At 46.4% G+C, this 21,074-nt stretch overlaps 2 protein-coding genes across 7 annotated transcripts in view; one reads left to right on the top strand and one right to left on the bottom strand.

The window, feature by feature from the left end:
• LOC135377525 (prolactin-releasing peptide receptor-like) overlaps window positions 1-21,074 on the top strand; it is a 774,729-nt gene that overhangs the window by 474,489 nt on the left and 279,166 nt on the right. The gene's annotated exons all lie outside the window — the stretch shown is intronic.
• The window catches only part of LOC135377524 (fibroblast growth factor receptor-like 1), a 101,496-nt gene that overhangs the window by 8,670 nt on the left and 71,752 nt on the right, over window positions 1-21,074 (bottom strand). For 4 of the 5 annotated variants that reach the window (XM_064610004.1, XM_064610005.1, XM_064610006.1 and 1 more), the window contains exons 3-6: window positions 11,394-11,681; window positions 8,921-8,986; window positions 8,278-8,565; window positions 4,534-4,652 (exon numbers count right to left, since the gene is read on the bottom strand). In XM_064610004.1, the coding sequence (XP_064466074.1) occupies window positions 4,534-4,652; window positions 8,278-8,565; window positions 8,921-8,986; window positions 11,394-11,681 (761 nt within the window). The remainder of the gene's footprint in view (window positions 1-4,533; window positions 4,653-8,277; window positions 8,566-8,920; window positions 8,987-11,393; window positions 11,682-21,074) is intronic. The other variant, XM_064610007.1, reaches the window with a different exon arrangement.

Here is a 21,074-nt window from a genome sequence, read left to right as displayed (position 1 = left end):
AAATATTTGACGGTGCCCGTCACAATATTTTGCTGTAGAGCTGTCCAATGAAATAACGTTGTCGTTTACAGTGGTTGTCAATCATTATTTTTAATGGACGCTCTAATTTTCGATACGTTAATCGCAGCATTAAAGCTCCACATGCCGCATCAGAACGGAAAAAGGAACTGTGGGACATTATGACTTTGCTCGCACGCATAATCCATGTTGTCGGAACGGAGTGCCTTCGGTTGTTCGTTTGTTCAGTTCGTTTCAGTTCGTTTGTCCGTGCTATCACTTACAGAGCGATGCCATCGCCCCCGCTGCTCGCCGGTTCGCAATGATGTGTAACACAATCAAGATGTTCCACCGCACTTATTTGCTGCGATCAACGTACGATATCCACCCATCCACTGTCGTTTTCGCGGTTGCTATAGAGCGCCCTTCGTAAGTAGATCGATTTCCAGACATCCCGCTGAAGAACTCTTTCCAACTCGATGGCGTTTCTTCTGACACTTGTATAATGCATGAAAACGCCGTCTCATCCTAGCTCACTAGATAATTCACGCCGACCGCTAAGCGAACACTTGACACTTTATTTATTCACGTCTCACAAGAAATGCTGCCAAGTAGTGGAGAAAGAAACGGCTGTTTTCTACAACGTCTATCTCCTGAGGGAATAGCACGCGAGAATCTGGCGGCATACAAGACACAACTTCTGTTTCGATCCTTCCTATTCTCGTTCTATCCGCTGTTACGAGTCTACACTGCAATCCACCGTTTGCGACAGTATTCGGACGCGTCTCGATAGATTTCTTTCCTCTCGCCGAGAAACAGCGCCACATGCGCGCACGTTCATTGCATTTACTGGCGAATCTGGAGTGCACATTTCTCTCGCTAGATTTTCGCCGAAACAAAGGGCCAGGTAAAGTAGATAGACTGTTACGCTCGGAAAACGGCTCCGTAATAACGGTGCGCGGAGAGTGGAAGTTCTTCCCCTCCCGAGTTTCCAGCGAATGTTTCCCTGGTGGCCGGTGGAGGATTGGAGTTTCATACGTTTCTCGGCGATTGCTTCATCTTGCGTTCCGGACAAATCTCTGTGCCATGCTACTGCCCGACGGTGCCATTATTGTCGATCACTTGTGTGCGACACAGTTCCGATATAGGTAGTTTCACTGAAGCGATTGGGAAGGTTATTTCGCAATACAGGAGCAATTTCGGGTATTTGTTTCGCGCACCCGCAATAACATTCCTTTGCCCCGAGATTGATGCGTAGAGTTAATACTGAGGCCTGTCGTTACGCTAGATTCCTCTGGGAGTGGGGGGGAGGTCCCCTTCGCCATAGGTCTCTGTTAACAAGAAGATAAAAATGCACGCTACAACGGCGATAAAATACAACCTAGAAGATACGTGCAAAGCAAGCTTACTGAAAAATATACTTGAAGGCGTACCTTTCACTGATCATTTCGCGCGACGCAGAACAATGAAGGCGTTAGGGCACTTTAGTGGCAAATTGTATTAGGGACGTACTGCGCTGCGCGCCAGAGGAATAAGTAAAAAAAAATAAAGAAAGGTTCCTTTTGCGTCATGTGTTTAACGAGATATGCCCTCTTGAGCGCGAAGCCACCTGGAACGATGACATCAGAAAGGGCGAGGCCCAATCATTCCTATGGGCTTCACCGAAGGCTGCGACTCGTGAGAAACCGGCAGCATCGGTCTGCGTATGCGCACTTTTCCCTGTGCAATGCAGGCAGGGTGTTTCACCTAAAGTGATAAAAAATTCTAACTGGCGACGTACTCGCAGGAGGATTGTGCGACTTTCGGCAATTACCTTCTGCGAAGTTTTGCCGCCATTTAGGAAGGCTTTGGAGAATTTTGAATTCATGGAAATTTATTTTTCTCAATTGAACTTTGAAAATTACCAAGCGAATCTCACTTTCTTTTTCTTTTTTACTGAAATATGAAGTCCTCCACGGATAACAGTAGACCCAACAAAAACTATGCACAGTATAACAACAGAAATACTCAAAAAGAATTTGCAAAAATTCCGCTTTAGCCCCACCTGCTTGATTTTCGCAAAGAAGCGCCCGCCAAATGTGCGTCTGGAGAAGGAAGCGCCCCCGTCATTGTGATAAAACGGTTGTTTTGTTTTCTTTGTGATAAGACGGTTGTCACCAGCATCAAGGTCAAAGCGGAGAAAAAAAAAGGTAAAACAAGAGGTGGGAACACCACCTCCTCTCCCTGCATCTCCCGTGTGCTTTTCTTTGCGGCAGTCGAGCAGGCGGGGCTAAAGCGGAAACTTTACGTTTTCTTTTTCGGCTATTTCTGATGCGATGCTGTCCATAGTTTTTGGTGGGTCTGCGGATATCCGTGGAGGACTACATATTTCTGTAAAAAAAGAAAACAAGAAAAGAAAGAAAAGGTTTGCTTGGTTGGCAATTTTCAGAGTTAAATTGAAAAAAATAAATTCCCCCAATTAAACATTGTCCAAAGCCTTCCTTAATGGTGGCAAAAGTTTTCAGAAGGTAATTGCTGAAAGTCCCACAGTCCTGTGTTTGTACCTTCACCGGTCGTAGTAAACAATAAGTCGTAACAGTTTTACTTTAGCATGTTGCTCGACCTACGCAATTTTCGAATTCATTGCTTTCCATGTTTGTCCTGCGTGGCTTTTCTAACCTGCCTTTTCGAAGTGAACTAGCCCACCTGCACAATACAGGATGATGAGGACGACTTCTCAACATTGCCCCCTCAGCATGCCCAATCCAATCCAGAGAAAATCTACTTCTCTCATCAAGCGATGTCTTGCCCTGTGTTCCCATCCCATACATTCCTGAAGCAGCCTATCCGACGTTTCATCAGGCCACATTAGGATCCCCGGGTAGCATAATAGCATCATCTTCCAAAATGTATCTGGCCATGAAGACGAACTGGGCTTCTACAGAATGTAAAACGCGAATCTATGTTTCTAATAAGGGCCTTTCTTCTTTCCAAATGTCTTCCCGTCGGACAGGGTTGCCCACATCAACCGATCGTTCCCAGTAATGGGGCCCAGCGAACCGAGCGTCACACGTGGCGGCCAAGAATTTCCGGCGAGTTCTGCCAATAAATAACACCCGGGCGCAAAAAAAATCTGGCACTCCGAAGAGGAATCCAATCATACTTAAGTCAGCGTGCTGCGAGACGATTTCCTTCGCCGATATTTCGTGGACCGCAATCTCTTCCGACTCTATGCTTATCGTCTGATGACAGGGAGGTTATGTACGGACATTTCCGTAAGCGTTCTGCCCGTTTCTCTTTTTGCAGATAGTCATCAAGAATGATGTAGCTTCATTTCATAAAACACAAACTTTAAAGGAAACTGACTGCTCTCGCAATCTCAATGTCGCCAAAGTCTTATTACCTGTAAAATATTGCTGAGGCGTCCTGCAGTTTCTTATTATCGTCGCCTCACTGCCTCGGAACGCAGGAATTCGGGGCGTCGGGACAATGTAGAATATGTACGACGTTCACTTATTTCATTTGTATTTGTGCAATCCTGGTTTTTAAGCATGGCATAACCAAGCGAACCAATCTCCTGTACCTGACGCTCAATGTACCTTACATGTCCTCCAGTCTCGGATTTTTAAGTTATGGATCTATACCACAAGCTCGCTTGCTACCTCTCTATCCTCTCGTAACTGGTTTTCGTTTTTCATATTTCAAGCGCTCAGAAAACTTGATTTATTTACCACCTTTGTCTTAACTTGAGCTGCTGTCTGACGAGCAGTGGTGCTTAGGAAGAAGGGGTTATTACAACGCATTTAATTGCAGCAGTGTTTCGTGGGTGGCTTACTCAGCCCTATTCAACGGAAGTGACCAAACGGTGGAAGTAGACGCTGTAGGTAAGTAAACCACCACAATTACCGAAGACATGCACATTACGCTCTGGCAATGTTGTATCCGACCGACACCTGAATTAAGTAATGAATTACTGCTGCCCCGTACCCGAATCAAAAGCAGCGTAATACAAGCGCCGACCCATTTTCAAAAAGTAGCGCGATATCGCTGCCGCTACCAAATAAAAGTTGCCCGATACTTTTCCGTTGTTCATCCGCTACTGTATTCTCGCCGTTCGGGCCTTCTCGGAGTCCGCCCTAACTAACGACGGCGTATTAACGGTACGTTCTCGTCGACACCTGCGCTCTGCAGCTCAGCTTGTACGCTTACTTCAGTTCACTCGACCTACTGTTTATTGTACTCGAGGTCGCATGACATATGAGAAAGTAACACAAATATATGAGGGTCAGCATGCACGTCTACCTGAAATGCATAGAAAGGAAAGGAGGACGGATCTCTGTTTTTTATCTTTCTGTTTCTTTTCTTTTTTTGCTTGTTCTTGTTTCCGGAAAGCGACGGTAGTACATAAAAGATCGCCGAACTTTCTCCTGTGACCAGTAACTGATTTTTTGTTCCAAGTCATGTAGTTTTCTGTAGCAGCAAAATAAACAAATTTATAACGTGGCGTGCATCGCACGTTAAATGCAAGACACGGCACCCATTTTACGCGTATCTCACCTTCATAGTGGGCTTCGCTTCGCTCCGAACGATACATTGGAACGCTACTGTTTCTCCAGCCATGACTGTGGTATTCTCTGGATGGAGACTCATGTGCTCCGGTTTTCCACGAGCACGACCTGAAATTAACCAACAGCTCGTTTGAGGGAGAAAAGATTGGGTGCATCTGAAAACGCTACGCGGCACGTGAATATGAATTGGCAAATAGATGCATTCCCCCCCCCCCCCCCCCCCGCTTGAAATGTAATTATAATATCATGTGATGCATTTTGCATGAATAACCGTCAGAAAGAAAAAGCACGAGATATTCTGAAGTTGGCGAAGCCACAGCGTGAAGTTTCAGTTCTGAAAACCTGTAGGTAGTGAGGGGGAACAGATGAGTACTAAGGGCAACTACAACGAATATTTTAAATATTCCTTCGCCACAAGCTAGTGCGGTGGTATGGGCATCTTCCTGGACTGCTTCATTCCCAGGACTGAACTCGTGCTTTACGACATATAACAGCCACACATAAAGGAAGGAGGAGGTAGAACGCTGCTGGTGTCATTATATGTGTAGAGCTGCACAGATGTACCATTCACAATGCTGGCAGAAAACTCCGTTCGCTGCAGTTGATGTTGTATTGTACTTAATTCATACCTCGGTCGCCCAACAGTTGTGCCGCTCCACCCATCGTTGCTATAGGGGTTAATAATTACGAGGCCGCCGGACGTATAGAGGGCATAGTGTTCGGATACTACGCGCGAGAGCGTCAGCGAATGGTTCACTGTCACGCGTTTTGTAGCTGTCGTGTATTTTTTCTGGTCGTCTGAGCCAGCGTATAGTCTTACTTGCAAATGTCACTCCAAAGTAAATTCATACATTTAGGTCCCTGTTTGAGTTTACTCCACCCAAGAAAAATAAGGACTTTATGTACTCGTAAACACAACCAGCTTGTGTTTCCTGCGAGTTCGACTAAAAGTGACTCCATGCCAAACGTCCCAGGCATTGCGCTCGACCATCACCGATTTTTTTCAAATAAATTGCGGTTGATTGTTCCCATGCAGTCAATGTTCTCCAGGCTGATTTTTGACGCAAAAATATTTTTTGCGCCGTGGCCGCCTCTTGAAGATTGTGATGGGACATGTGACCTACCTGGTGAAAACCAAAAAAAAAAAATTCTAACAAAATAGCTGTTTTGCAAATTCCAAACAAAACTCTTCTGAGTGAAGACAAAGCATAATACCTTCGTGCTAACTGCTAAGACCCGATGAAGGTTGATCGACACTTTTTATCGAGAGTTTATGCCCCGAGAAAACTGTGAAATTTCAAGAACTACTGGATTTTTTTACGGAACTCAGCGTGATCAGCGCTGTTGTCTAGGAGGCATAGAACTTGTTAAAATACTTTGAGCCGCGCAGACTTGGAAGAGTACGCATAAAAGAATTATTAATTTCGAAAATATTGCTCTTTACCACATATTCAGCTGTCAGTTGCACAGTGAGGTGGTCCTGATAAAAATATGAGATAAATTGCATTTGATAATACGTCTCAGGAACATTTTTTACAAAGTTGCATTGAAACACTTGTTCTTTTGACAGCGAAAAAAAAATTTGAACTTGACCACCCCAACCCTCATCCGGCGTTGCCCAGCAAGGCTGCTTCACTGCAAGACGCATCGCCGCCGCTGTTGTCAAACGCGCGCGCGAACGGCCCAAACCGATTTCCGTTGCCTGCAGAAACATAAAATCAACTTTCGAAGCTTCAGGTTCTCATGAGAACGGCCTTCGGCGGCGGCGCAGTGCACAAGGAGCACTGGAGTCAGGGATGTACTTCTGCGACGACAGGTCTGCACCTATTACATCTAGCGCACATTGATCTGAGGTGACACCGGCCTACTGAGGTGTTCGATGACTTCCCTTGGACAGTTTTAGTCTTCCCTTCTGTCATGGTATTGTTTGGTGGTAGTCGAAAGAGTGAAGTTGCCGTGCTTTCCCTGTTTATTGCACACCCTTTACTGCCTGGCGCCATAGAGTCGGTGTTAGTAAGCGTTGTGTCCGTCATCGCTCGAACAGATTATTGTTATTCAATAGCCTGCCAGTTCCCGTGTAACGGGGTAGTGTACTGCTGTCCAGCGGTGAATCATAATGAAGTAATGTCATAGTGACGATTTATTTGTTGTTGTTTTTGCTCCGAAGTACATCCCTAGGACCAGTGCTCCTACTCAACTGCGTCGCCGCAGTAGGCCGTTCTCGTGAGACCCTGAAGCTTGGGAGATTAATTTCTATAGTTTTTTTTTTTTTCCTGCGTACTCTTCCAAGTCTGCGCGCTTCAAAATATTTTTAACACGTTGTATGCCCCCTAGACAACACTGGTAAACAGTTTAAATGTCTCTGAAAAAATTGCAGAGTTCAATAAAAAAATTCAAAGTTCTCGAAATTTTACAGTTTTCTGGGTAAAAAGTGTCGATCAACCTTCAACAGGTCTTGGCACGAAAGTGTTATGCTTTGCCTTCATGTAGGAGAGATTTGGTTTGAATTAGCTAAAAAGCTGTTTCGTTAGATTTTTTTTTTTCGCCAGGTAGGTCACATGCCCCATCGCAATCTTCAAGAGACGGCCACGGCGCGAAAAAAAAATTACGGCAAAATAAGCCGGGAGAGCATGGCAACAATAAACCACAATTTATTTGAAAGAAATCGGGGATGGTCGAGCGAAATGTCTTGGACGTTTGGCATGGAATGACCCGTAAAGCTTCGGCTACTTCAAGGGAACGACGACCTTCAATAAACTATTAACGGACATTCAAACGACAGTGTTGTTAGAGCACTTCATCAGGTCACTGGACTATTCCCCATGTGAAATAGCAGTCAGCGGTGACAGAGTGCAAGAATAGGCGCCACCTCGGAATCGTGCGGCTGCGGCGAATAGCTAAGTGACGTGTACAGCGTCAGTTACTTACATCTCTGCAAGAACTTAGGAATACAGGAAAGTCCTCGCGTTCCTATTAATCGGAAATTATTCGGAATCTGACCGCAGTACACGGGGACCACACTTTGCATCCTGCTCAAGCAACCGGAGCGCCACTGTTGCAAATGGCAGTTTATATGGTTACATGACGTGTGTGCTTCCGAGTGCAACAATTTTATCCCAGTTACACCAAGTGAAAGGAAAGGTTAAGTGGTATAAAATGAACCTCATGCTCCATGCAAAACAAAGTAGCACCATGAAATTGCCACTCAGCCATATGGATTACCTCACCATCTTTCGCTGGGCAGCTTTAGTTTATTCAGCGGGATGTAAGACCTTGTTATAAAGTTACCTGAGCTGTTATTTAGTTTAGTTTGTAGCTCCCCTCCGCACACTACGTACTAAAACCTAGTAAATGCAGGGAGCCAATGCAGTCCTCACTGTGCAGCACTTGAATTCAAGAGCAAGCCTTTCACATGCGTGACCAGGAGACGTTTGGCGAACTCCGCTGGTCGTTTTCATGCAGCGCAGTGTAGTGCAGTGCGCCTGTGTGGGTTGAGTACAGAAAGGAACGAAGAGCGCGAGGAACGACCTATGAAAAGCTACGCACGCTGCACTGAAGCGGCCACTCACCACTGTAACATGCACGCTCGAGCCGATGTAAGACTCTCCGCGACAACGACAAGTGGAATTCGCCAATTCATTTGAAGCATTAACTCGGTTTACATTCCCATGCATCGTGTAAGACATGTTGTTAGATCCAGGAAGCTACGGAAACCTGCACACAGAGAACTAACCTATGACTTCAAGGGGGAAGGAGGCGTTAATGGAGCCGTGTTCGTTGGTGACGACACACGTGTACGTTGCGGTGTCCTGGACGCGTAGGTTCTGGAGATGAAGACCCCATTTGCTTTGCTTGGACTCGCGATTCATGTGGCCTCGGTTGAGCGCCTCCCGGTTTCTCAACCAGTAGACGGTCGGGTCCGGAGCCCCAGATGCCTCGCACTTGAACTTGACCGAACTGCCCACGGGCCGCTGGATGACCGGGTGGTGCAGCTTGGTCAGGTGAACAAACGAGGGCTTCTCTGCAAATTAGCGGAGCGAGACCGTCTCACTACTGCGTTACAGATTTGATGATTTCGCTATTTGGTCATTGTAAACTTTACTCGTATCGCTTTGCAAGACGCACAGCTTGAACTGAATTGCAGTATGGATCTGCGTAACACTCTATGTTCTCTAATCAGAACATATTTAATGTCTTGTGCGTATTGTCAGCGACGTGGTTTTCTTGGACTGGAAGGTTTTCTGGAAGGTTCTGCGGACTTCACGAACTATACCAAACCTTAGTGGCATGAAAGCCCATTCTACGTTAGTCGGGCGATTAGTAAGTTGGTTAGTGAAAGGAAACGTGCTGTAGCGGTTCGAGCATGCTACACTTACTCGAGTGTCCACGGTCCACCGATCCGGGGTGGTGGTTGTCGCGGCTGGACTCGATGGGCTCCGTTCCTGAAATTAACGAAATAATCGTTTTTACATTTCTTTTCTCTATTTTGTTGAGACAGAGTGACAGCCTGTCTTGTGTAGCTAACTCTTTCAGCGGTATTTCCAGATAGCTGTACTCTCAAGACTGCAGTGTAGTGGAAATTCAAGAGAGCCAGGAACGAGGCTAATAACATAAGAACATAACATAAACGAGGGCCAGATGGGGGTAAGTTCCATGATGAAAAAGCCTTCGCGTAGGCAATGAGGAATACATTACAGAAACAACGGGGCTATTTCACAATTGAACTAGTTCAGAATAGAAATGTCATTGAAGGGGCGGTTAATATCAAAGTTTGCTGTTCTTGGTGGTGAAGTGCAGCAAACAGTTTTTCAAGTTGATAAGGGGGCAATTAGATAAGAGGTCTCCATATTTTTCTTCTTGCCATTATGACCACGATCGCGTGGCTCATTTCTTGTGTGGGTTTCAAGTCTACTTTTTTAGGTAATCGCCACAACTGATATCGTGACGTCCTAGCGAACGGCGCAGAGTGACAATCTCTTTTCGTTCACGGACTATTACCATGAAAACCAACCTAAAAAGAAGTTGGACTCCAAAATAGCACCGCTATGTCATGAATTGTCTCTTCTTCATGCAGTTAGATCCGGGAGAGAAAGGGGGAATATCTCGGGGGCCCACTGCCACAAATCAGCGTGACATGTCAACCCCATTGATCGACGCTGGGGATTGGCGCACTTCTGTTTGCGTGCCGCCTGCCATCCGACATTTGCGCTTATGTTCCTGTTAATGGGGACAGCGCATTCGGGGCCATGCGGGCCCCAACGACATCCCATTCTGACTAACGATCGCGTATCCTCAGAGATGAAAGAAGATACCAAGGTGCTGCCGCAATAGGATGGTCTACATGCATAGGAGCCCAAAACTCCCTGTGGCGATAAACACTGTGTGAACTGCGCAGCCATAATTTCAGCCTGGCTCCCGTCTCGTTTCCAAGGGACCACTTTACTGCCGATCGGAATGGGTTTCTTAGAAATCATGTTCCTTCTCAGACGTAGTCTACGCCGATAAATAGCGTCTCTATTTTAGAAACCCAATCTTGCATAATGGGGCGGTTTAGTCAATACGCAGGTTTTAGGGTCGCCGAGCTTTTATGGGCTGATGCGTCTAACAACATGAGATACAGCATGTCGTCCGATTTGCATCCCCATGGTTTCGGTATATTTCCTTAGCTTTCTTTCGTCCTGAACGGAGTTTATATGGATATCACTGAACAGGGCTAACATAGCGGTCTGTATATGAAGCGGGATAGCGAATGGAAGTGATTATGTTCGCGACGAGGTAACTTGAAACGTTTCTTTTCATTTTTTTATTTCTATTTTTTTTTCGAACGACACGATATCGACGTTGTTGATAATACAGAGTTTTAGTACATCGTACGCTATCGCATTTGCGTACGTAAGGGATAGCGTTGATTGTTCTGCGCATGCCCATAACAGAAAAAGAGCTTCGCGCAGTGCGCAGAACCACCAACCCTATCTGTTACTTACGCTATCGCCTTTGCGTACGATGTACTAAAACTCTTTATTAGAATTTTAGTAAGTCGTACGCTACCATCTTTGCGTCCGTAAGGGATAGCGTAGAGATATACGTAAGGTATTGGTGGTTCTGGGCGCTGCGCGAAGCTCTCTTTCTGTTATGGGCTTGCGCACAACCATCAAGGCTATTCCTTTCGTACGCAAAGGCGATAGCTAACGGTGTACTAAACCCCACTATTATCAACGGTCTTGCTACGTTCCATCTGTCAATGTTCGAAGTATGAATCGTTCTACTGATGGAATTATCACTGTGGTCGACAGGTTGGTCTGGTTTGGTTTTAAGAAAAAATAAAATGGAGACTTTGGCTTCACTAGCGTGAGGCCCGCAACTCCACCTCACTTGCACCAGTTACTTTGGTGGAAAGCTCCTGTAATGATGATGCCAATGAAGAGGAGGAGGAGGATGGTGATGATGATGATGATGATAATGATGCTTAGTGGTGGTGGTGATTCCGGCAGAAAACAATTGCACACACACTGAGATGTATTTTTCACAGCCTCCAGTTTTTATGTTTCCGACGACAGCATACCACGAAGGAAAAAAAAAAAAAAAACTGACGCCGATGGGGGGAGTGAAATACCTTGCCGTGGTTAGACGTACGCGAGTGGGCATAGTCAGGACTATAGCCAAAAAAAAAAAAGGAAAAAGGACGATGATAGTCAGATGACAGAGCAATTCAGCTTTCCATTCATGGGACGCCAAAACTGACACACACGTAGTACTTTGTCCTTGTACTACATTTGTGCTTCTAGTGCGTTGTAATGTTATTCTGAGCGACACTCATCATATGTCTATGGAGAACATGCTGCGTCATACCTCGAACGATGAGGGTGACGTTGACATCGACGCTCCCGAAGCCGTTGATGGCTTTGCAGGTATAATGTCCGGAATCCTGCACCGAAGCCTCCGTGATGCGTAAGCTCCCCGTACTGTCCGAAATGCTCAAGCGACCGTAGTCGGTGTTCAGAGGCTCGGAGTCTTTGTACCAGTCGAAGTAATTCCGTTCGAAGCTGTGATCCACGGGACACTGAAGTTGTGCCGTCTCTCCTTCACGGATGACAATCACCCGATGGTCATAGGCGTCGTGCCGGACCACGGGCGGACCTAGCGAAACAAAGCAGTCATCGATTGGTATGTGTGCAGGATAAATCCTTAGACGAACGATATCTACATGTCTCTGGACTGCTTTCCATACAGTAACGTAACCATGATTACCACACCTTGTCATTTTTTTTTTTTTTTCAAAATGGGAAACAGCTGCATGATATAAAACGCATTCCTGTGGTAGGGAGCAGCAACCCATGAAAAAGTCACTCACTTGTGCCGCATACAGCGGATGCAACAATCATAACGACGGCAATGGTGACAATGACAGTGAATCGAGCGTCATCTGTGACGTCGCACACAGATGACGCTTGACGACTTTTACGGTCCCTGCAGACTTGCATATCACCAAGTTCTCACAAAAGTGTGCACAACCCATGTTCTTAGCAAACACGCCAGATAGAGCAGTATCATTCTCAACAAATGATGATCTGAGCGTGTTCTGCGAAGAACCCGTCGTGTGAGTGCGCCAGTCCGCCTTCCCTGGGCAAAGACACACTCTTCAATCACCTGAGCCCTGCTGAAAGCGGGTATGGCACACAAAGGAAAACACGTTTTCTCTCCAGCGCTCCGTCGCGTGACATTTGTGCATTATGAGTGGTACACAAACACACATTGTGGCCTCGTCAATAATTATCAGGGAGACAGCGAAGCTAGTGTTCGCTGTCACAACTATTCATGCGGAAGTGATGTACAGGTGTTGCGGCTCCGTTAACCTCCCGTTCCCTAGCCTTATCACCGCAACAGCACAAGGTTAACAAAAATGTATATGCAGTCGAACGTTAATATTACAGAGAGGTGAGATGTGGGGAAAACATGATGGAGATGTTAGTCTCCACGACCGTGGGGCCGGCTACTCCAAACCGCTTAAAAGTAAGAATAGATGTGTTCATGTGTGTATGCATGTCTTTATGTGTGAAGGAGGGAAGGAAAGGAAAGCTATGAGAGAGTTTTAGTGCATCGTACGCTATCGCTTTTGCGTACGTAAAGGATAGCATTGGTGGTTCGCCACACGCGCAAAACGAGCTTTGTGCCTTGCGCAGAACCATGGCGCTATCGTTTACGTACGCAAAGGGGACAGCGTACGATGGACTACAACTCACTATTAATAGAGAGTTTTAGTGCGTCGTACACTATCGCCCTTCCGCACATAAGGGATAGCGTGGTGGGACTGCGCGAAGCTCTCTTTCTGTTATGGGCGTGCGCACAACCATCAACGCTATCCCTTACGTACGCAAAGGCTATGATACACTAAAACTCTCTAATATGTGTAAGAAGCCGCGATGTCGGTAATAAATTTCAGCGAGGCTCCGGTGGTTTGTCACAGTCTGTTCAGCCGGCCATGCTCCTAACAGCTTGTTCAGGTCGAATGGACGGCGGTCTGATCGTTGTAATGCAGTTCCAAGGTGACTTCGATGCAGACTGTATCGGGAGCAATGAAGCAAGATATGTTCTGTTATTTCCCCTTCGTCGCATCAGCGGCAATTATTGCAGTGAGGACGCAAGCAAGCTTGGACTGTCTCCAGCCTTTTTTAGTAGCTGCCATGCTACACAGCACAACCGAAATGAGAGTTCCGTAACTTAACTTAATGTAGACTACCGTGACTCGCCGACTGAATTGAAATCAAATGACATTACAATTTAACAGTAAAAATTAAATAAAAATAAATGAAACGAAGTAAAACAAAATTGTCGAAACGAGTACACGTTTATAACAATCAAAGAAGTCAGCTAATTTTCGCCACTGCATCGCTTAATAACGTGTATTCTGGTGACAGTTAAGCAGCAGTGATGCGGCGGCAGGATCAGCTATTGTGTTAAGGTGCATTGAAGGGAACTGAGTCATACATTATTTAAAAGGGCTGCACTCGCAATCAATCATCTCTTGAGGTTTACGGTCGCTGACAGCGCTCTAATTACTTTCATGCCTACCTGAGAAAAGGGCTTCCTGTTTTAGTTAACTTCTTTAAAAACTTCCAAGAGTTATCTCCGGAAGGAAGATTTTTAATCTTGATGTCGTCGCACGTGCTCATTGCGGTCGAGCATCGGATATTAAAGTTGTTTCGCTTCCTATACGTGGATATGGGAGGACTGTATTTTAACGAATGCAACAACTCAGGGAGAGCCTGCCTCGGCCAAATCTCGTTCTTTACTGTATTTTAGACACGCTAAACTGCGTTCGCATGTAAGTTAGGAAGTTGTAAGCCTACCCATATAACAATTGACGTAAGTTGTTGGTGTCGTTCACGGAGATGATGTTTCTTCTTGTGTGAAAACACATAATATTTTTGTGAGCTAAAGTTAGAATATCCGAAGCATTCATAGTCGTAGACTACAAGAACAGCTCTAATAATTGATATATGAAATCTCTAACGCTCTTTCCATGAAGTACGAGTAGACTCTGGCGATATGTCTCGTAACACGTACGGTATTTTGTCTTATATTTTGTGCGCTCTGTTTGCCTTTTTCTTCTTCTTTCTTTTTTTTTCTTCTTTTTTTTTGCATGTTCACTTTTTATTAACGAGAAAAAAGAACAGACCTGGTTGTACAAGATAGTTGTTTCACGGACTTACATGACAGCCCACTCGTGAGAAAACAACCCAGTACAGTTTCGCTAATGTGTCACGACACACGGACGATCCGCGCCTCCTCCCCTTTTCTCGTGACCCTTTACCCAAAGACCTCTCTTCCGGTGATCATTCATCAAAATGCGTACACATCTGATTTATCAACGATCCTGAATAACGCTACAAAATATTTCCGGCGCTGTTTTCGTTGACGAGCACAACAACGCATATGTTGACTGTTGCTGAGGTCACTTTTCTTTTTCTTTTTTTTTTAGCGGTCCAGCTCTCGCCGCCTCACCGTCAGCGGTGACCAGGAAAGCGGCGCGGACACGTGAGCTCGTTTTCGTCCCGAAAACAAAACCCAAAATGCACGTATCGCCTGCGACGAGGGGCATAAATCTACGGCGCTTTCTTTCTTTTTGTTACCCCCTCGGCCAGGGTTAGAAGCGCACTATCTCGAGCAGGCATCGCTTGATAGGGGTCGGGCACGCGCACGCTTTGACGGATTTATGAGTGTCATTTCGTAGAGGACGTGTCTCGTTTATCGATTCTGTTGATTTGTCGCCCTTATTTTCGCTAATGTCCCGTCGGGTGGCGGGAGGGTGGTGGCCCACCCCCGAAGGGGTTAATTAGGCGGGCGCACCGAATTATGGTTGGCGAGCACGCCAGGCCGCGCGCCCTGCTGCATGGCTCGTCCCACCTGCTAGAAATGCCCCGGTAGGCCTTTTCTTTGTTTCGATTATTTCGCACTGGGTCGTAAAAAATCTCGCCTGTGGTCAACAAAAGGTAGGGAACAGTGGATGTACAGAATTGGTAGCGAGACAGTTCGGCGCCAGTGCGGTTTTATAGGTGTTACAATGTACGGGCTAAAGGCACGTCCCGCTTTGAGAGATTCTCCAGTAGTAGACCCGTGTGGCGTTGATAGTGATTTCGAGATGGAATTCTGGTAGAGAAGAATAAAATGGTGCGGAGGGGGCGAAAGTGAGTTGAAAAGAGGAATTTCCAAACTCACGTGAGTGGCTGGGATGGTACGGACTCAGCTGGCGTGGTATTCGGAACGCTGGATGTGATGATGAGGGGGTTTGCTTTGTGGTGACAAGATTGCTTTTGCGAGGGTCATTTGCCGGCTAGGCTGCTCCGGCTTATTGTTTAGTACATCAGGGTTTGAAGTCGCACAGGCAATCATTTTTTACGCCCTCCCAAGAACACGATGAATTCATTCTATAATTCTTAGATCAAGGTACATGGCAATCGCGCCAAGCTTGAAGCGATCACACTAGAGACAGACAGAGTGCACGAGCGCTCCTGGGCTACCTTTATTGGAGCTTCGCCAAATTATAGAGGTAAGCAAGAAAGAAAAAAACACTGCAGAAATATTTTTGACGAAGCTCGAATAAAGAGTGTGCGCTCGTCCTGTCTACTCTCTCTTGTGTGATCGTCTCAAGTGTAGTGTAATTCCCTTGCACATAGATATGTGCCAACTAGCCCAACTACGCATTTTGCTTAGATTATCAGTACAAGCGAAGCCATAAGTTACGTTAAATGTAATTTTCATCCGACGGAAACTCCTTTTGAGCAGCTATGTTTTTCTGGTAGTTTCTCTCGAACGGGGGTATACGCAGGAATCTTTGTTAATTTTGTCAAAGGAAAATACAGATTAAGAAATAGACAAAAAAAAAGGAAACGCAAAAAGAAAAAAAAATCTCTATTTTTTTTCTTTGTTGCTTTCATTTTCTTTACCACATCACGCCAAATGTACGAACGCTTGTCCAAACTATGCAGTGCATGCAGAAAACGGGGTTACAGTGCACAGCACCCTCTTTGTGCTTTTTCCATGTCTCTGCACAAACAGCAAACATTGGGAAATTGTATAGCTCTCGCCTTCGATAAGTGTATTACATTCCAACGAAGCCCAGCACATCATGGCGACCGACTTGCGTCCGATTTCTACTTAATTAAACGCGACTGTGGCGCCGTCGAGGGACCTGTCCCGCTTTGCATGGTCTTATCTGCGTTTGGGCTCGCTTTTAGATTACAGTAGGGCCCACAGCACCCACGTGAGACATCATTGACCGACGCGGCACCAGATGGAAATACGGCGCCGAGCAGAACCCCGCTGTTTACATTTGTGCCTGATGCACACGCACAAAGAGGTTGACAAAGTTTGATGAAAGGACGACTAATTGATTTTTTTTTCTTTTTTTACGCGGAGTCTCTGCTGTCGGGTAGAGTAAGTACGGGAACAATGAGTCTGTTGCACGCGGCACCGGGGCAAGATTGAATAGGTGAAAATGGCGCGCTAAAAAACATGTGAAACTGTGATATGATGTGAGGCAGTGTTAAAATGTCAGCGCTGAGCTCACTTTCATTTTATTGCAGGCAGGGCATATTAGAGCACTGCACGGGCCCGAATTTACTGACCCGACCCGGCCCGTACCTGATCCCGCTGCCGGAAACTCTGCCGCATACTCGCAGTTGCAATATGGCGGGCACCATACACAGCAAGCACGGTAACCCACACATACTTGGAGCGCAGCTTTTGATGCGGTTTGTACTTGTCGCAACACCACCTAGATAGAGAAAGCCTGCTCACTCGTCGACGTGACGTAACAACTAAGAGACAGCCAATCGGGATCGTGTATTCAACGGCCGTAGCCAATCACGAACGTGCGTTTCGCGGTCGTAGCCATGGAGACGAACCGCTGTCGTCTGCGAGTACTGATTGAACGTCCCCGCGTACTAAATGGGACAACTTTAAAATAAAGCGCAAAACAGTCCCATATGCACTTTTTGACTACAGATTCAAGTCTGCAACCACTTGAAAGTTGAATTCCCAGAACCGCGAATCGCAGTCGCAGACGAATTCTGACTTTCTATGTCTACGTAGCGAAAGAGGGAGAGGAGGCAATAAGCAGGCCTTCTTCATCTAGGTGGCGTTGGTCTAGCGCGCCTGCGCCTGTCCACGGTGCACGCCGCAGCGAGAGCGAGTTCCACAAAATGGCGTAGTGGAGAATAACTCGACTCCTATTGGTTAGCGTTCTAGCAGAAAGACGGAGGGAGCACCCAGGTACATCGTTGCTTTGTTTTCAGAACGTATGTTGAGGATTAAATACTGCTAAGGAATGGCTCACGAAAGCTCGACCCGACTAAGGCCCGCGAGAACTCCAGGACTAAACCGGGAGCCCGGTCCGAGCCCTCAGTGAAAACGACTTTCAGGCCAGATTTCGGCCCACTAGCCGGGTCAGGCTCAAGTTTTCGGGCCGGGCCGCGCTTCCTTTGCAGTGCTGTAGTACATATTCGTCAGATTTACACTGCCTTTCGTGTGAAAATGTAAATGGAAGGCCCACTAGATTGGTTGCTCGAACTGGGAATTGGCAGAAATGTTTGAAAAGATCAAACCTTTTGTTGAAGATATTCCAGGCCTAACGGATACACGTCCGTTCCCCATGGAATCAACTTGTTTATTACCGAAATTCTCTTGGCTCGCGTGAGCCTCGCATGACATCCAGCTGAATTAGCGTGTGCCCTTTCTTCACTTCTTTGCCATTTCCCTTCACTATTAACACCTTTTATATAGTTCATGCATCAAGTTGCCACAGCTATTTTGATTGACGCGGCTTCTTCGAACGCATACTTATATCACAAAGTCACTAAAACGATTGATGATGATGATGATGATGATGATGATTGAAAGAAAAAAATGGTACTAAAATGGTAAAATGAAACTAAAACGATTAAACAGCAGCAGCAGGTTGTATATGCATCGATAAACAATTTCGATCGATAACAAATTTCAATCGCGTATTCAATCCGATGTAAGTTATTCGCAGTTGGAATAATATTATCAATGACAACTATGGTCATATGTGACACCACCATTCATTCGTTCGTTCACAGGCGCTTGGGAGCGTTACTGCCGCGGCGCATCGTCACATGATGCTTTTCAGAATTTTCGTTCTCGTTTGAGAGCTTGAAAAGCAAAGAAATCATGATTTAAGATGTAATTGATCGCGAGCAACTGAATCCGATATTTGTTACGGCACTCTCCAACTCTCTGACTGACACTCTGCTGTAAAATTGATGTTGCACGATTAAGTATTTTCAAATCTGAGTGAATTCTCATGATCTCAAGTTGTCTGATGACGTAAAGCCAGGAATTATAATCATCAATTGACTATTTAAGTAGCGACAATACGAAAAGCTCATGACTTGCGGGAGCGACTGCAAACGACTCGTGCACAGTTCAGCGCTCGATCCCTGAATGGCGCAGCACTTACTTGCGCTCGTCGATGTGACTCGCTCTTAAATGTCGCCAGGCAACGCATATTGTCACGTTCGCCCTGGCATCTTTCATGCTGGTATGCCGTAATCGCATCGATGCCCTTCCGTTATTAACGGGATACCTCTTTGAGGAAAGACATTCGAGGACGTTCAGCCATATAGGAATGCACTTTAGCTGGACAGCCATCCGCTACGTCCTACTTCTCCTGGGCTATGGCGGAGAATGACACAAAAGGGAGTTTTCTCGAATCGGAAACGCGTTCCCTGGCCTGAAGCGAAAGAAACCTAAGGAGCATCTCATCCCGAGGACTCGGGAAAGACCGTGCAAAAGGAGGCTATCGATTCTTGGTTGGCAGATGATGCCGCTGCGGGTCTCACGGCGTCCCCACGGCTGTGGGAAGTGGACAGCTGCGTGCACCGTTGCCCCCTTCTACCTGCGTGCTACGAACCGCTCGACGCCATTGCTTCCCTACATACTTTGCTTGTTCAGCACCCGCAGGCCGGTATCCGTGCTAAGAATCGCCCGATGAGATATTCTCCAGGCGAACAGTGAGAGGATCTCGCATGGCAGCTCCAATATACATGTGTTTCGCAAAAGACGCACATATACACAAAAAGAAAAAGAAAAGACGTTGCGCAGAAAAGAGCATCTGTATCATTAGGACACGCACGACGCGGTGCTCCGTAATTCGTTCATGTTTGCAAGATGGATGAAGGTATATTCATCGGAATATTTGGTGGCAAGTTGTGCTGACGGAACGGACTGTTTCATAGTCTCACATCCTACGGGGGGGTTTTCTCTGTCGTTTTCTTTTCTTTTTTCTTTTATTTGGCTTTTCTGATTGAGGAGATATTGCTCAGGTACGTCTCAGATCATACCGCGCTTACTTTCGCATTGAAGAGCAATGTTCGATCGCGTTTGAGTGCGCGAAGGCGAAGTTGGAGCGCGCGCCCAGCTTGCTCAACGTACTCTCGCCAACGTTGCGTATCGAACGCTAAGGAAATGACTTTACCAAGCAGAGTACCTTCCAACGTTTTCAAAATGTAACATTTGAAATCGGTTCATGTTTTTATGCCACTGGTGTCGTCGGTTCTTGCATAGAGTTCGCTCGACTGCTATACTCATTGTTTGCCGCATTGGGTAAATATGAAATATATTACAGAGGCGTATATTACTTCTATTATTATTATTGTGATAAATTTACCTCGTACTGATCTAGTTTCATGGTTCGACACCATCAGCACGTGGATGAAATGTTTAAAATTGTTCATTTATTACACAATTCTCATTTGAACAACGAATTTAATATTACTAGTATAGAATAGTTGTTGATAATGGCATACCTGGCAACGATGCAGCAGCCTCCCGACAGTACTTCACCAGCGCTGACGCGCGGTTAATGCTTGCCAATGCGATTGAGAGAATGTGCAAGGGGCTCTGATTTAGTGGACACATGTCGACGAGGATAGACCCAGACAACGCCCTTGTGGTACTTGTATAGCTGTCCTGGCCCATGAAGATACCCTTGCGTCGGTTTCGACTGAATATCTCCTACGCTGGCCGGATTCTACGCAAGATCGGGAAAGAGCTCTATGCGTGGAGCTGTGGAGCACATCCTTGTTGTGTACGAACGTTATTCTGAAGCAGGTCGCCGCCTGCGATCGCAGTTTAGTGCGCTGGACGAGCGCTTTTTCAGCGTCGTCAAAATTCTACGGCCATGGGACCCACAATTAGAGCAACGAGTGTTTCGCGCCTGTCCGCGCGTAATGAGGCGAGGTTAGGACGTCGCATGACCAACAGTACCATATCCGTCAACCAGGTGAAATCAGAAATGGGCCTCGCTGTCTCCAATAGGGCGATCCCGTGGTCCATTCACGGTAAGGAAGACATCGTTCGGAAAACCATGAAGAGTAGCTTCGAAGCTCGCTAATTCCCACAAGCGCGCACGAGTAGACGTTGCCTGCCAACACATCAGTGACGACGGGACGAAGGCAAGGCCTCTTCCCATACGCGTGCCTTTCTAAAGTTTCACGTTCCAGGACATCTTCAGCGACGAGAAGAGGTTTGACAACGTGAAAATGAGACTGGGATGCCATAGCGCCATTTTCAGTGGGTTCCCCTGAAATTAATGCGCAGCACTGTACACCTTCTAGGAAGTATGTGTAAATAGGCGTGAGGTTGCAAATAATATTCCTTCAGAGTGATATCAAATTACTACACCTTGGGGAAGGTATAGCACTGCGGTATGGTAAGCATACGCATTAGGTAGCATAAGGTATGAGCACAAGACGTTAGCGCAAAACGGAATCCCCTCGGGCCATCTAGCCCTGCATTGCCGGAATTGCGGACGCCGTCCCCTCTTCCAACAGACCTCACTTGTGGCGAGTGCATTACCGAGCTTGGACCGGAACGCTGCCCCGTCCCTGACGGTCCCCGAATTGGAGTATTTGGGACACTCCGAACGCTTTCCTTCAAAACCCTGGCTACCACCACAACACGAGCGACTCGATTTCCCCGTCAACCTTCCTCCCTCCCCCCTTACCC

Source organism: Ornithodoros turicata, chromosome 1, assembly GCF_037126465.1.
Source record: "Ornithodoros turicata isolate Travis chromosome 1, ASM3712646v1, whole genome shotgun sequence".
NCBI classification, from domain to species: Eukaryota; Metazoa; Arthropoda; class Arachnida; order Ixodida; family Argasidae; genus Ornithodoros; species Ornithodoros turicata.
Note: the sequence above shows the minus strand (reverse complement) of the source record. Positions and strands in the feature narration are given on the sequence as shown.